Source organism: Oncorhynchus keta, chromosome 14 (assembly GCF_023373465.1).
Source record: "Oncorhynchus keta strain PuntledgeMale-10-30-2019 chromosome 14, Oket_V2, whole genome shotgun sequence".
In the NCBI taxonomy this organism is placed as follows: Eukaryota; Metazoa; Chordata; class Actinopteri; order Salmoniformes; family Salmonidae; genus Oncorhynchus; species Oncorhynchus keta.
The window spans coordinates 11298372-11313190 of NC_068434.1; the positions used below are offsets into that span (position 1 = coordinate 11298372).

Sequence of the window (14819 nt, forward strand, 5' to 3'; positions counted from 1 at the left end):
TGACGCACCAGACTACTGATCAGGTGAATCCAGGTGAAAGCTATGATCCCTTATTGATGTCACTTGTTAAATCCACTTCAATCAGTGTAGATAAAGGAGAGGAGACAGGTTAAAGAAGGATTTGTACACCTTGAGACAATTGAGACATAGATAGTGTATGTGTGCCATTCAGAGGCTGAAGGGATAAGACAAACGATTTAAGGGCTTTTGAACAGGGTATGGTAGTAGGTGCCAGGCAGGCGCACCGGTTTGTGTCAAGAACTGCAATGCTGCTGGGTTTTTCACGCTTAACAGTTTCCCTTGTTTATCAAGAATGGTCCAACACCCAAAGGACATCCAGCCAACTTCACACAGCTGTGGGAAGCATTGGAGTCAACACGGACCAGCATCCCTGTGGAATTCTTTCTACACCTTGTAGAGTCCATGCCTAGACGAGGCAATTCTGAGGACAGATTGGGGGTGCAACACAATATTAGGAAGGTGTTCCTAATGTTTTGTACACTCAGTGTATATGTCAAATACATATTAAGGTACAAGGCTATTGTCTATACATAATAAGGATAATGTCCTACTTCTTTTGGCTACCTGGTTCCACGGTCTTCCACTCTGTCTGGAAAGCTCTTCCGCTGTTGACAGATTGGACCATTTGATCGGTGTGAAGTCAATCTTTGGAGTGGGGATCGTATGACTGCTAGTGTTTATTGTAGCAAGGAAGGACACTTACTTTTTTATTTTTTTGGACGATCTCCACGATGCAGCTGTGAAGCATCTGGTCTGAATGAGTGTGCCAGAATGAATGAAAACCCCCTAACGTATGAATGAAAGTCTGCGTCCCAAATGGCATCATATTCCCTATAGTGTTCACTACTTTTGAACCCGGGTCCATAGGGCTCTTGTTAAAAGTAGTGTGCAGGATACTATTTAGAACACTTCCACTTTCTTCTCCTGATGTGACAAACAGGTGCTCTTTTGAACCGGGATGTTTGTGTAGGAAACACTGGAGACTATAGAACAACAATGGCTACTTGGAAGTAACTATTTTGGAATACGACTTCCAAGACTTTGCCATGTAATCTTTTTTTTTTTTGTGAACAGCTGTTTATTATTGACTTGTACAACAACGCTATAATCAATGAGAAACAAAAACAAATGTTGAATCCAGCCCATCTCAACCCCAGCCCAGCCCAGCCCAACCCATCCCAACCCCAGCCCAGGCCATCTCAACCCCAGCCCAGCCCAGCCCATCCCAACCCCAGCCCAGGCCATCTCAACCCCAGCCCAGCCCATCCCAACCCCAGCCCAGCCCAGCCCATCCCAACCCCAGCCCAGGCCATCTCAACCCCAGCCCAGCCCAGCCCATCCCAACCCCAGCCCAGCCCATCCCAACCCCAGCCCAGCCCATCCCAACCCCAGCCCATCCCAACCCCAGCCCAGCCCATCCCAACCCCAGCCCAGCCCATCCCAACCCCAGCCCAGCCCATCCCAACCCCAGCCCAGCCCATCCCAACCCCAGCCCAGCCCATCCCAACCCCAGCCCAGCCCATCCCAACCCCAGCCCAGCCCAGCCCATCCCATCCCATCCCAACCCCAGTCCAGCCCATTCCAACCCCAGCCCATCCCAACCCCAGCCCATCCCAACCCCAGCCTAGCCCATCATAACCCCAGCCCAGCCCATCCCAACCCCAGCCCAGCCCATCCCAACCCCAGCCCATCCCATCCCAACCCCAGCCTAGCCCATCCTAACCCCAGCCCATCCCAACCCCAGCCCAGCCCAGCCCATCCCAACCCCAGCCCATCCCATCCCAACCCCAGCCTAGCCCATCCTAACCCCAGCCCAGCCCATCCCAACCCCAGCCCAGCCCATTCCAACCCCAGCCCATCCCAATGACTTGTTTTTGTGACCAAATTAATGAAGGTGTGATTATTGCTTGTGAATCCTAAGTCTCTCTGTGTCCTGTCCTTGTCCTTGTTGCTAACATTCTGATTGAGGTTGTTGCTTGTGAATCCTAAGTCTAACCCTCTGTCTCTCTGTGTCCTGTCCTTATAGCTAACGTTCTGGACAGTATGTTACTGAGGACTTTGGGGAAGGCGGCGGTGGACAGTGAAAAGGACACCAGTGGGAGCACAGCCCCAGCCCTGCCCCAGCGACAGCTCTGGTGTTACTGCTATCACCACTGTCCTGAGGACTCCACCAACAACACCTGCAGGTGTGGGCCCAAACACACACACACACACGGATGTATGCGCACACATTGTGACGGCCCTGAATTTTTCTGAACCGTCTCAGTGCAGCTCCTTGCAATAGGGCGCTTTCCCTTTAATTCCCAATTAAATAGCCAGCATCAGCTGTGCGAAAGTGGGGGTTGTGATGGAGACCATGAGGATGTGTTCAACCCTCAGTTCCGAAGCATCTCTATCTCTATACACAAATCACAACAGGCCAACACACCTAACTCTCTTCGCAGGAATGACCATCCTTCTCTGGGTGCTTTAACCAGAGCTGAAACCCCAAGAGTCACTGCCTACGCCCCCATCGACATCCCCTTCCTTTCAGTTAATACCGCACCAATCGGAAGCTAAAAAGTTACATGATTGGGGTTCAAATGTGGCAGTCTTCTCTGCCATTGCCGGTACCACTAACCCTTGATAATCCTTCTGATGATCTCCTTTTACAGGCTGTGAGAAGAGCTCAGCTGGAACAGCCAGAGGAGTTAAGGCTGTTGGAGCAGCTGCAGAATAATGCTGATGTATGTACTTCAAAGCTAGGACGCACCGGGCTCCTGAAGCACAAAATATTCCTTACACAGGAAATGCCGATCAAGCAAAAGCCATATCGTTTGTCCCCAGCGAAGCTAATCATCCAAAAGGGACTCATAAATGATATGTTAACCCAAGATATAATAGAACGTTCCTCCTCTCCCCTGGGCTGCTCCTGTTGTCCTCATCCCAAAAAAAGACTGGTGGTCTTAGATTTTGTGTGGACTATAGGAAGACCAACAATGTTTCCCAGACTGATGCCTATCCTCTTCCCACCATCCATGAGATCCTGGAGTCATTGTCTGGCGCTGTTGTGTTCACTACCCTTGATCTCAATAGTGGTTATTGGCAGGTTGAGATGGACCAGGAAAGCAAGGACAAGACTGCGTTTGTCTGTGCCGAGGGCTTGTTTTCCTTAAGGTGATGCCCTTTGGATTAAAGAATGCCCCTGCCACTTTCCAAAGACTCATGGAGATTGCGTTAGGTGAGCTCAAAGGGAAGATCCGTCTACCTGGACGATATAATTATCTACTCTCAGAACAGAGAAAGACACTTTCAAGATCTTCAAGCAGTGTTGGACAAGCTAAGAGAAGCTGGTCTGACCTTAAATATGAAGAAGAGCAACTTCTGCCAAACCTCCCAGTTCCTTGGCCATATTGTGTCTTTCCGGCATTCATGTGGATCCTGAAAAGACAAAGGCTGTACAAGACTTCCCTGTGCCAACCACACTCAAGGCCCTTCAACGGTTCCTTGGTATGGCTGGATGGTACCATCGGTTTGTGTCGAACTTCTCCCAGGTGGCAGAACCCTCAACCGATGAAGCGAAAAGGAGCTAAATTCCAATGGACGGCAGAGTGCCAGACTTCCTTTGAAACCCTGAAACGACATCTCGTCACACCTCCCATTTTAGGTCATCCCAACTTTGATTGCCCTTTGTTGTTTACACTGATGCAAGTGATGTTGGACTTGGTGCTGTCCTAGTCCAACAGACTGGACTTGGCACTGAAGAAGTGCTAGCGTTCGCCAGTCGGACATTGAATGGAGCAGAACGGAACTACTCACAACAGAGCAAGAGTGCCTTGCAGTGGTCTGGGCTTTGGAAAAGTGGAGGTACTACTTGGAGGGAAGACACTTCACTGTGGTCACTGACCATTCCTCCCTTGTGTGGGTGTTCAAGACCAACAAACCAAGCACCAGACTCATAAGATGGGCTCTACGGTTGCAAGAGTTCACATTTGCAGTGGAATACAGGAAAGGAAAATACAACACTGTTCCAGATGCCTTGTCCAGAGCTCCTACTTGTGATAACGGTGGCCCTGATCTTACATGTGCTACTGTCCTGTCAAGCAGTCGAGACTCGCCCAAAACGGACTTTCCCATCTCTGATGAGGCCATATGGAAAGCTCAACAGGATGATCCAGAAGTACAGGCTTTGTACCAGACTATCCTGGAAGATGGAGAAAAGATGGTCAATCCTACCACAAAGCTGACCATCATTGAAGATAAAGTCTACCGAGTTGTACAACTACCTCACAGAACACTCTACCAAATGTACATACCGGACACTCTACGCCTACAACTGCTTCAACATTTCCATGAAGACCCATTAGCTGGTCATTTGGGCAGGTTCAAAACCTACAAGCGGTTGCAAGCGTTACTCTACTGGCCACATCTGAGCATGGATGTGAAGTCACACATCCGAAATTGTCAGGTTTGTCAGATGTACAAACCAGAAGGTAGAAAGCCTGCTGGCAAGTTGCAGCAAACGGTGGTTACCCGACCTTGGGAAATGTTAGGAGTGGATTTGATGGGTCCATTTCCTAGAAGCTCCAATCAGAATGTGTACATGCTTGTTTTTGTTGATTATTATTCAAAGTGGGTGGAGCTCTTTTCCCCCAGGCCACAGCGAGGACCGTCTCTAACATCCTTACGAAAGAGATCCTGACTCGCTGGGGAGTGCCTGATTACATCCTGTCTGATCGAGGTTCCCAATTTGTCTCTGATCTCTTTGAGGAGACCTGCCAAAGATGGAACCTGAGACAGAAGTTGACCACGGCCTATCACCCACAGACCAATCTCACTGAGAGAGTAAATCGAACCTTGAAGACAATGATTGCTTCCTATGTAGGGACCCAGCACAAACACTGGGACAAGCACCTTCACGAGTTTCGATTTGCCCTGAATTCTGCGGTGCAAGAGTCCACTGGAGTCACACCTGCAGAGCTGAACCTAAGTCGTCCTCTCCGAGGACCCTTGGATATGGTGCTACAGCCCCAGCAGCTTACTCCAGACGCTGCTTGCTATGACCAGGTAGGCCATCTCCATGACTTGAGAGCTCTTGTCTCAAAGAGCATGATCCAGGCTCGACTCAAGCAGAAGAGAAATTATGATAAGAACAGACGAGACATGCAGTTCCAGCTTCGTGATCGGGTGTGGCTTCGCTCTCATCCTTACTCGAAAGCTGAACAATTCTTCTCGGCCAAGCTCGCCCTAAATGGCAAGGACCATATAGGATTGTGGAGCAGATGGGCCCTTTGAACTACCGAGTGGTGAAAGAGGACACAGGTGAAGATATGCGCGTTGTTCATGTCTCACGCCTTAAGGCCTGTTACCCCTCGGCTGAGGAATTGAGGCGATTGAGCGCCGCAAGGTCCTGGATATCTTTGAAGAGGAAAGTGAGGAGACTTTTCTCGGATTCCCAGACCCAGAAGTCTCGCACCTTAAGGCCTGTGACCCTCAGCTGAGGAGCGTGAGCTCCAAAAAGTAATGAATATTTTTGTAGAAGAAAGTGATGAGGAGACCTTTCTCGGTTTCCCGACCAAGATGTGCCTTCCAGGGCAATGGTCGGCTTTTTTCCAGGGAGGGGTGTGTGACGGCCCTGAATTTTTCTGAACCGTCTCAGTGCAGCTCCTTGCAATAGGGCGCTTTCCTTTAATTCCCAATTAAATAGCCAGCATCAGCTGTGCGAAAGTGGGGTTGTGATGGAGACGTGCATGAGGATGTGTTCAACCCTCAGTTCCGAAGCATCTCTATTCCGTTTGTTTTGTTGGCGTTAAACGTGTGTTTTGTAGCCTAAGAGAGTTTACCCAGGATCGGATCCACTCTTTGCGTCCCTGGACTACACCTCTCCGTTCTTCGTGGCCTTTCTCCCGGGAGATCTATTGGCGGATTGGATTGTCTGACTGACCGACTGACTACCACCTTTTTGTATACGGTATTTCATTTGTTTGGATGTGATGTATACTGTGATTTGTGTAGTTAGTGGTAGTTGAGGACTTAATTAAGAGTTGATCCGCTTTAAGGTTCTGTGGTAAAGTAATTGTTATATTGATTGTATGTTTAATACTGGGTTTACGCTACACGGAACGAACGGACAAACATCGCGTGACAAAAGTCACTTGAGTTCACTGAACTCCTTTACCGGGCAGGACTCTTTTTAGGCCCGAGGTACAGGACATTTCTGGAGGAACCAGAACTCATTGTGATATTATTATATATGTGTGTAATCATTGTTGTTGCTAATACAACCCACGCAACAGAATATAATTGTTTTTGAAGTTCTTTTCAATGTTTTAAGGGTTTATGAAAAGTTTATTTCCATCCTGACTTTTACATAAGTCCTTTGTATTGGTGTAGACTTGACGGACCAGATGGGACTCATTCCCACCCAAACTAAAAGGAGAAACCAATGTTTTCTCTGGTAGGCACAACCTACCTGGCACCCCTATAAATAATAACCTCAAGTCAAAACCGTTACAACATGCACTCATGAATGTACTCTCTCTCACACACACACACATTTATTTTACTATCCTTGTGGGGATCAAAACAATTGATTCCCATTACAAAATCATATTTTCCTTAACTCCTAAACGTAAACCCTAACCCTAAAATATCCTTTTTCTTTGTGGGGACCGGTGAAATGTCCCCACTTGTGACGAATTCCTTGTTTTACTATCCTCGTGAGGACTTCTGGTACCCATAAGGATAGTAAAACCAAACACACACACTATATCCTACGCATATATTTGATGCTCATCTTGCACATGCAGATCCAACACTCTGGCCCATCCACATTCACAGTGCTGATCTCAGATCAGGTCCTCTCTGTCCATAATAATCTTATTAATTATGATCTAAAATGGGAAACTGATCCTAGACCAGCATTTTTTTAAACGATTTGTGAGTATGGGCCACTTTCAGTCTCTCCTTAGGCTGTATTGAGAACCATGGAAGAACACATGTTTCACTACTTGACCTTACTAGTATACTTACAGTATGTTTTAACAGTTTCATGTGTATTGTTCTGCCTAATGCAGTTTGTTTGGAGTGAAAACTTACCAGGGTGTGTGGCGCTTTGCTCCCTGACATGTTCCCTGTCGATGTGTTTTCCCCTTAGCAACTCAACCCTCAAATATTCCCTGACGTTCCATATTATTGCCTGATGTGCTGTGCTAATTAGTTTAACGCACAAGCTGTCACACACAATAACATCCGTGGCTAATTACTCTGTCTCTTGCCAACTTCGAATATAACATGAATTCATCATTAACGTCATGAAACAGAAGTCCTCTGGGCTAATATTTAACTCCAATAACAACCCTGAACCTGACCTGTTAGTAAAGCTACACACACACACACACACACACACACACACACACACACACACACACACACACACACACACACTATTCCTGTGAGGACTTTTTGGGGACCAAAAATTAATTCCCATTCAAAATCCCTTTTTCCTCTAAACCTAAACCCCTAAGACTTTTTACGAGTTACAAAATGCCATCACTTCTCCAGAATTTTTGTTGGCTCACTATTCTTGTGAAACCGTGTACACACACACACCAGTTTTGAATAGTACTCACAACATTTGACTAATTAGCCCCATTCACTAATTAATTAGATGAAGCTGTTGATAATATGATAATATACAGTGGGGAGAACAAGTATTTGATACACTGCCGATTTTGCAGGTTTTCCTACTTACAAAGCATGTAGAGGTCTGTAATTTTTATCATTGGTACACTTCAAATGTGAGAGACAGAATCTAAAACAAAAATCCAGAAAATCACATTATATGATTTTTAAGTAATTCATTTGCATTTTATTGCATGACAAGTATTTGATACATCAGAAAAGCAGAACTTAGTATTTGGTACAGAAACCTGTTTGCAATTACAGAGATCATACGTTTCCTGTAGTTCTTGACCAGGTTTGCACACACCAGGGATTTTGGCCCACTCCTCCATACAGACCTTCTCCAGATCCTTCAGGTTTCTGGGCTGTCGCTGGGCAATACGGACTTTCAGCTCCCTCCAAAGATTTTCTATTGGGTTCAGGTCTGGAGACTGGCTAGGCCACTCCAGGACCTTGAGATGCTTTTACGGAGCCACTCCTTAATTGCCCTGGCTGTGTGTTTCAGGTCATTGTCATGCTGGAAGACCCAGCCACGACCCATCTTCAATGCTCTTACTGTGGGAAGGAGGTTGTTGGCCAAGATCTCGCGATACATGGCCCCATCCATCCAGTCGTCCTGCTCCCCTTTTCATAAAATCATCCCCAAAGAATGATGTTTCCACCTCCATGCTTCACCGTTGGGATGGTGTTCTTGGGGTTGTACACATCCTTCTTCTTCCTCCAAACACGGCGAGTGGAGTTTAAACCAAAAAGCTCTATTTTTGTCTCATCAGACCACATGACCTTCTCCCATTCCTCCTCTGGATTATCCAGATGGTCATTGGCAAACTTCAGACGGACCTGGACATGCGCTGGCTTAAGCAGGGGGATCTTGCGTGCTCTGCAGGATTTTAATCCATGACGGCTTAGTGTGTTACTAATGGTTTTCTTTGAGACTGTGGTCCCAGCCCTCTTCAGGTCATTGACCAGGTCCTGCCGTGTAGTTCTGGGCTGATCCCTCACCTTCCTCATGATCATTGATGCCCCACGGGGTGAGATCTTGCCTGGAGCCCCAAACTGATTGACCGTCATCTTGAACTTCTTCCATTTCCTAATAATTGCACCAACAGTTGTTGCCTTCTCACCAAGCTGCTTGCCTATTGTCCTGTAGCCCATCCCAGCCTTGTGCAGGTCTACAATTGTATCCCTGATGTACTTACACAGCTCTCTGGTCTTGGCCATTGTGGAGAGGTTGGAGTCTGTTTGATTGAGTGTGTGGACAGGTGTATTTTATACAGGTAACGAGTTCAAACAGGTGCAGTTAATACAGGTAATGAGTGGAGAACAGGAGGGATTCTTAAAGAAAAACTAACAGATCAAATACTTATGTCATGCAATAAAATGCAAATTAATTACTTAAAAATCATACAATGTGATTTTCTGGATTTTGTTTTAGATTCCATCTCTCACCTCACTCCACCACACTATGATAAAAATTACAGACCTCTGTTTTGCTTTGTAAGTAGGAAAACCTGCAAAATCAGCAGTGTTTCAAATACTTGTTCTCCCCACTGTACATTATTAATGCCGGGCGGCAGGGTAGCCTAGTGGTTAGAGCGTTGGACTAGTGACCGGAAGGTTGCCCCTGAGCTGACAAGGTACAAATCTCGTTCTGCCCCTGAACAGGCAGTTAACCCACTGTTCCCAGGCCGTCATTGAAAATAAGAATTTGTTCTTAACTGACTTGCCTGGTTAAATAAAGGTAAAATAATAAGTACCTGAAGTCATTGTGCTGGACATAATAGAAATGATTGATAATATTTTTGCTGATTGATGGTGCTATTAATGCATTAATGATCCGAGTGATGGTGATAATGTATATATAGTAATATAGTAATGATGTATGTGAAGCACCTTGTACTGAATTTTGTTTGATGAAATAAAGTTTGATTTGATCATGATGTTACAGATGGTAATGTAATGCGTTGTGTTCTTTGATCGAGGATGGATAATGATCTGAGTAATGGTGATAGTGCGGGTAGATTGTGATGATCTAGATGGTAATGTGATGTGTTGTGATTTAGGACGGATAATGATCTGAGTAATGGTGATAGTGTGGGTAGATTGTGATGATCTAGATGGTAATGTGATGCGTTGTGATTTAGGACGGATGGGTACTGCTTCACCATGGTGGATGAAGAGGAGGGAGGGGTCCCTGTCCTCACATCAGGATGTCTGGGTCTGGTGGGATCAGAGTTCCAGTGCAGGGTAAGTCTGAGGAACACTCCACCACACTGAAACCACCCCACTCCACCACACTGAAACCACCCCACTCCACCACACTGAAACCACCCCACTCCACCACACTGAAACCACCTCACTCCACCACACTGAAACCACCCCACTCCACCACACTGAAACCACCACACTGAAACCACCCCACTCCACCACACTGAAACCACCCCACTCCACCACACTGAAACCACCCCACTCCACCACACTGAAACCACCCCACTCCACCACACTGAAACCACCTCACTCCACCACACTGAAAACACCACACTGAAACCACCCCACTCCACCACACTGAAACCACCCCACTCCACCACACTGAAACCACCCCACTCCACCACACTGAAACCACCCCACTCCACCACACTGAAACCACCCCACTCCACCACACTGAAAACACCACACTGAAACCACCCCACTCCACCACACTGAAACCACCCCACTCCACCACACTGAATACACTCCACCACACTGAAACCACCCCACTCCACCACACTGAAACCACCCCACTCCACCACACTGAAACCACCCCACTCCACCACACTGAAACCACCTCACTCCACCACACTGAAAACACTCCACCACACTGAAAACACCCCACTCCACCACACTGAAAACACTCCACCACACTGAAACCACCCCACTCCACCACACTGAAAACACTCCACCACACTGAAACCACCCCACTCCACCACACTGAAAACACCACACTGAAACCACACCCACTCCACCACACTGAAACCACCCCACTCCACCACACTGAAACCACCCCACTCCACCACACTGAAACCACCCCACTCCACCACACTGAAACCACCACACTGAAACCACCCCACTCCACCACACTGAAACCACCCCACTCCACCACACTGAAGCCACCCCACTCCACCACACTGAAACCACCGCACTCCACCACACTGAAAACACTCCACCACACTGAAACCACCCCACTCCACCACACTGAAACCACCCCACTCCACCACACTGAAAACACCACACTGAAACCACCCCACTCCACCACACTGAAACCACCCCACTCCACCACACTGAAACCACCCCACTCCACCACACTGAAACCACCCCACTCCACCACACTGAAACCACCCCACTCCACCACACTGAAACCACCCCACTCCACCACACTGAAACCACCCCACTCCACCACACTGAAACCACCCCACTCCACCACACTGAAAACACCACACTCTACAACAGTGAAACCACCTCACTCCATACAGTGAAACCACCTCATTCCACCACAGTGAAACCACCTCACTCTACCACAGTGAAACCACCTTACTCTACCACACTGAAACTACTCCACCACACTGATACCACCTCACTCTACCACAGTGAAACCACCTCACTCCACTACAGTGAAACCACCTCATTCCACCACAGTGAAACCACCTCACTCTACCACAGTGAAACCACCTTACTCTACCACACTGAAACTACTCCACCACACTGATACCACCTCACTCTACCACAGTGAAACCACCTCACTCTACCACAGTGAAACCACCTTACTCTACCACAGTGAAACCACCTCACTCTTCCACAGTGAAACCACATCACTCTTCCACAGTGAAACCACATCACTCTTCCACAGTGAAACCACCTCACTCTTCCACAGTGAAACCACCTCACTCTTCCACAGTGAAACCACCTCACTCTTCCACAGTGAAACCACTCTGTGATTAAGTTTCCCCTAGGTACAGATCTAGGATCAGCTTCCCCTCCACCAATCCTAACCTTAACAAATAATGGGGAAAATGCCAAACTGACCCAGATCAGTGCATAGGGTAACTTCACCAGTAAATCCACACCTTTGGACACTGACAGCAGCACCAACCACCTGGACGGCACAGTAGAAAGCAGACTATGCCCTCCACACACAATCAGGGGACTTACTGTATGTATCAATCGTCTCAGAGTAGGAGTGCTGATTTCAGGATCCGTTTAGCATATTACATCACAATGAATAATGATTGATGATTCTCAGATCCATTCTCAAAGTAGGTCGGCTGCTGATTACTCGTAGTAGATACAGTCCATAGGTAATGAGATACTTTTGTATATATTGTATATGTGGGCTATTTCAGCCACATCCGTTGCTGACGGGTGTATAAAATCAAGCACACAGCCATGCAATCTCCATACACAAACATTGGCAGTAGAATGGCCTTACTGAAGAGCTCAGTAACTTTCAACGTGGCACTGTCATAGGATGCCACCTTTCCATCAAGTCAGTTCGTCAAATTTCTGCCCCGGTCAACTATAATTGCCGTTATTGTGAAGTGGAAACGTCTAGGAGCAACAACGGCTCAGCCGCAAAGAGGTAGGCCACACAAGTTCACAGAACGGGAACTCTGAGTGCTGAAGCATGTGTCCTTGGTTGTAACACTCACTACCGAGTTCCAAACTGCCTCTGGAAGCAACGTCAGCACAATAACTGACCAACTCCATATTAATGCCCATGATTTTGGAATCAGATGTTCGACAAGGTGTCCACATACTCTCGGTCATGTAGTGTAGTCAGCACACCACAAACACATCTTCAATTCATCAATGTATTGTCTGTACGAGGTGTACTCCAGCCGGTATTTGCCCATCTTGGGTCAAAACATTTTCATAAAAGCATGAAAGTTGCTACACTTGTGGGAACAGTGTGAGAAATTGAACAGCAACAGTATCTGATGCATTCACATGATGTAATTGTGTTTCCAGGACACAGGCAACTCCCGACTGAGAAGATCTCTGGAGTGCTGTACTGACCAGGACTACTGCAACAAAGACCTGCACCCCACCCTGCCCCCACTCAAAACACCCAGTAATATACTCTATACACACACACTCACATACACAGATAGAAGTGACCAGTGACAGCGAGTTGCCAGGGACAGCGAGTCACCAGTGACCATGTCAGGGCCCAGCGAGGTGACAGTGTCAGCGAGTCACCAGTGACCATGTCAGGGCCCAGCGAGGTGACAGTGTCAGCGAGTCACCAGTGACCATGTCAGGGCCCAGCGAGGTGACAGTGTCAGCGAGTCACCAGTGACCATGTCAGGGCCCAGCGAGGTGACAGTGTCAGCGAGTCACCAGTGACCATGTCAGGGCCCAGCGAGGTGACAGTGAGAGAAACAGGTGAAATGGAGGCGGTAAAGTCAGCTCCATAGCTCCGCTCCTCTGCAGTGATTGGCCCACAATCGGCCCAAGAGATCACTAGCTAGGGTTTCTGTAGAAGACCCAAAACTAGATATATTTCTTCAGTTATTTTTTGTGTGTGTGTGTGTGTGTGTGTGTGTGTGTGTGTGTGTGTGTGTGTGTGTGTGTGTGTGTGTGTGTGTGTGTGTGTCACACACAACGGCAGGTGTGTGTGCGTGTGTGTGTGTGTGTCAGACTGAAAGGATGTGTTGGACTTCACACACAACGGCAGGTCCAGTGTGTGCGTGTGTGCGTGTGTGTGTGTGTGTGTGTGTGTGTGTGTGTGTGTGTGTGTGTGTGTGTGTGTGTGTGTGTGTGTGTGTGTGTGTGTGTGTGTGTGTGTGTGTGTGTGTGTGGCAGTAAGACTAGAGTCCCAGAGAAAGCAGAACTCCCAACGGACATGGCCAGCAGTGTCATCAATCTGAAACTCGAGGAGCTTCAAGAAGAGATCCTATCGATCAGGGCTAGGGTTCCCTCAGCTAGTTCACTCTGGTCCCTGGGGACACCACTGTGTGTGTGGAACTGAGAGAGTATAACATGTTGGATTAACAATAAAGAATATTTGAAATAACATGACTTAATGATGACTGTTTTTGACTGTTGTCTATTTCCAAAGGGATGTGTGGCCCCTGTTTGTATTGAATAGGTGATCTGTTACTTATATGAAGTGATCTGTTATTACTCTCTCCCCCTGTTTTTTCTCTCCCCCTGTTTCTTCTCTCCCTCTCCTTCTTTTGCACTCCCTCTCTCTCCCCCTCAAACCCTCCTCCTCCTCCTCTCTCACTCCTCTCTCTCCAACTCTTCCCCTCCTTCCCGCCCTCTCTCACTCCCCTCTCTCTCCAACTCTTCCCCTCCTCCCCGCCCTCTCTCGCTCCACTCTCTCTCTCTCCCCCTCAAATCTTCCTTCCCGCCCTCTCTCACTCCCCTCTCTCTCCAACTCTTCCCCTCCTCCCTGCCCTCTCCTCCTCCCCCCTCTCTCACCCCACTCTCTCTCTCTCACCCCCTCTCCCTCTCTCTGTAGATTATGCAGATGGGAACATCCACCACATGGCTCTGCTCATCTCGGTCACTGTGTGCAGCATCATCCTGGCTCTCATCGTTATATTCTGCTACTTCAGGTGAGACTCAGTTAACCTCGAGAGAACGTTTTAGAACAGGGCTGGAGTGAAAACCTACAGGAGGGTAGCTCTCCAGGAACAGGGTTGGAGTGAAAACCTACTGGAGGGTAGCTCTCCAGGAACAGGGTTGGAGTGAACCTACTGGAGGGTAGCTCTCCAGGAACAGGGTTGGAGTGAAAACCTACTGGACGGTAGCTCTCCAAACCTACAGGACGGTAGCTCTCAGGAACAGGAAAAACAGGGTTCCAGGAACAGGGTTGAAAACCTACAGGACGGTAGCTCTCCAGGAACAGGGTTGGAGTGAAAACCTATAGGACGGTAGCTCTCCAGGAACAGGGTTGGAGTGAACCTACTGGAGGGTAGCTCTCCAGGAACAGGGTTGGAGTGAACCTACTGGAGGGTAGCTCTCCAGGAACAGGGTTGGAGTGAACCTACTGGAGGGTAGCTCTCCAGGAACAGGGTTGGAGTGAAAACCTACTGGAGGGTAGCTCTCCAGGAACAGGGTTGGAGTGAACCTACTGGAGGGTAGCTCTCCAGGAA

The 14819-nt window shown here is 47.9% G+C and overlaps 1 protein-coding gene across 15 annotated transcripts in view; it reads left to right on the forward strand.

Moving 5' to 3' along the window:
• Nucleotides 1–14819, forward strand: part of bmpr1ba (bone morphogenetic protein receptor, type IBa) — a 189619-nt gene that overhangs the window by 163320 nt on the left and 11480 nt on the right. For all 15 annotated transcript variants that reach the window (XM_052461091.1, XM_052461083.1, XM_052461086.1 and 12 more), the window contains 4 exons: nt 2048–2207; nt 9828–9930; nt 12685–12787; nt 14183–14279. In XM_052461091.1, the coding sequence (XP_052317051.1) occupies nt 2048–2207; nt 9828–9930; nt 12685–12787; nt 14183–14279 (463 nt within the window). The remainder of the gene's footprint in view (nt 1–2047; nt 2208–9827; nt 9931–12684; nt 12788–14182; nt 14280–14819) is intronic.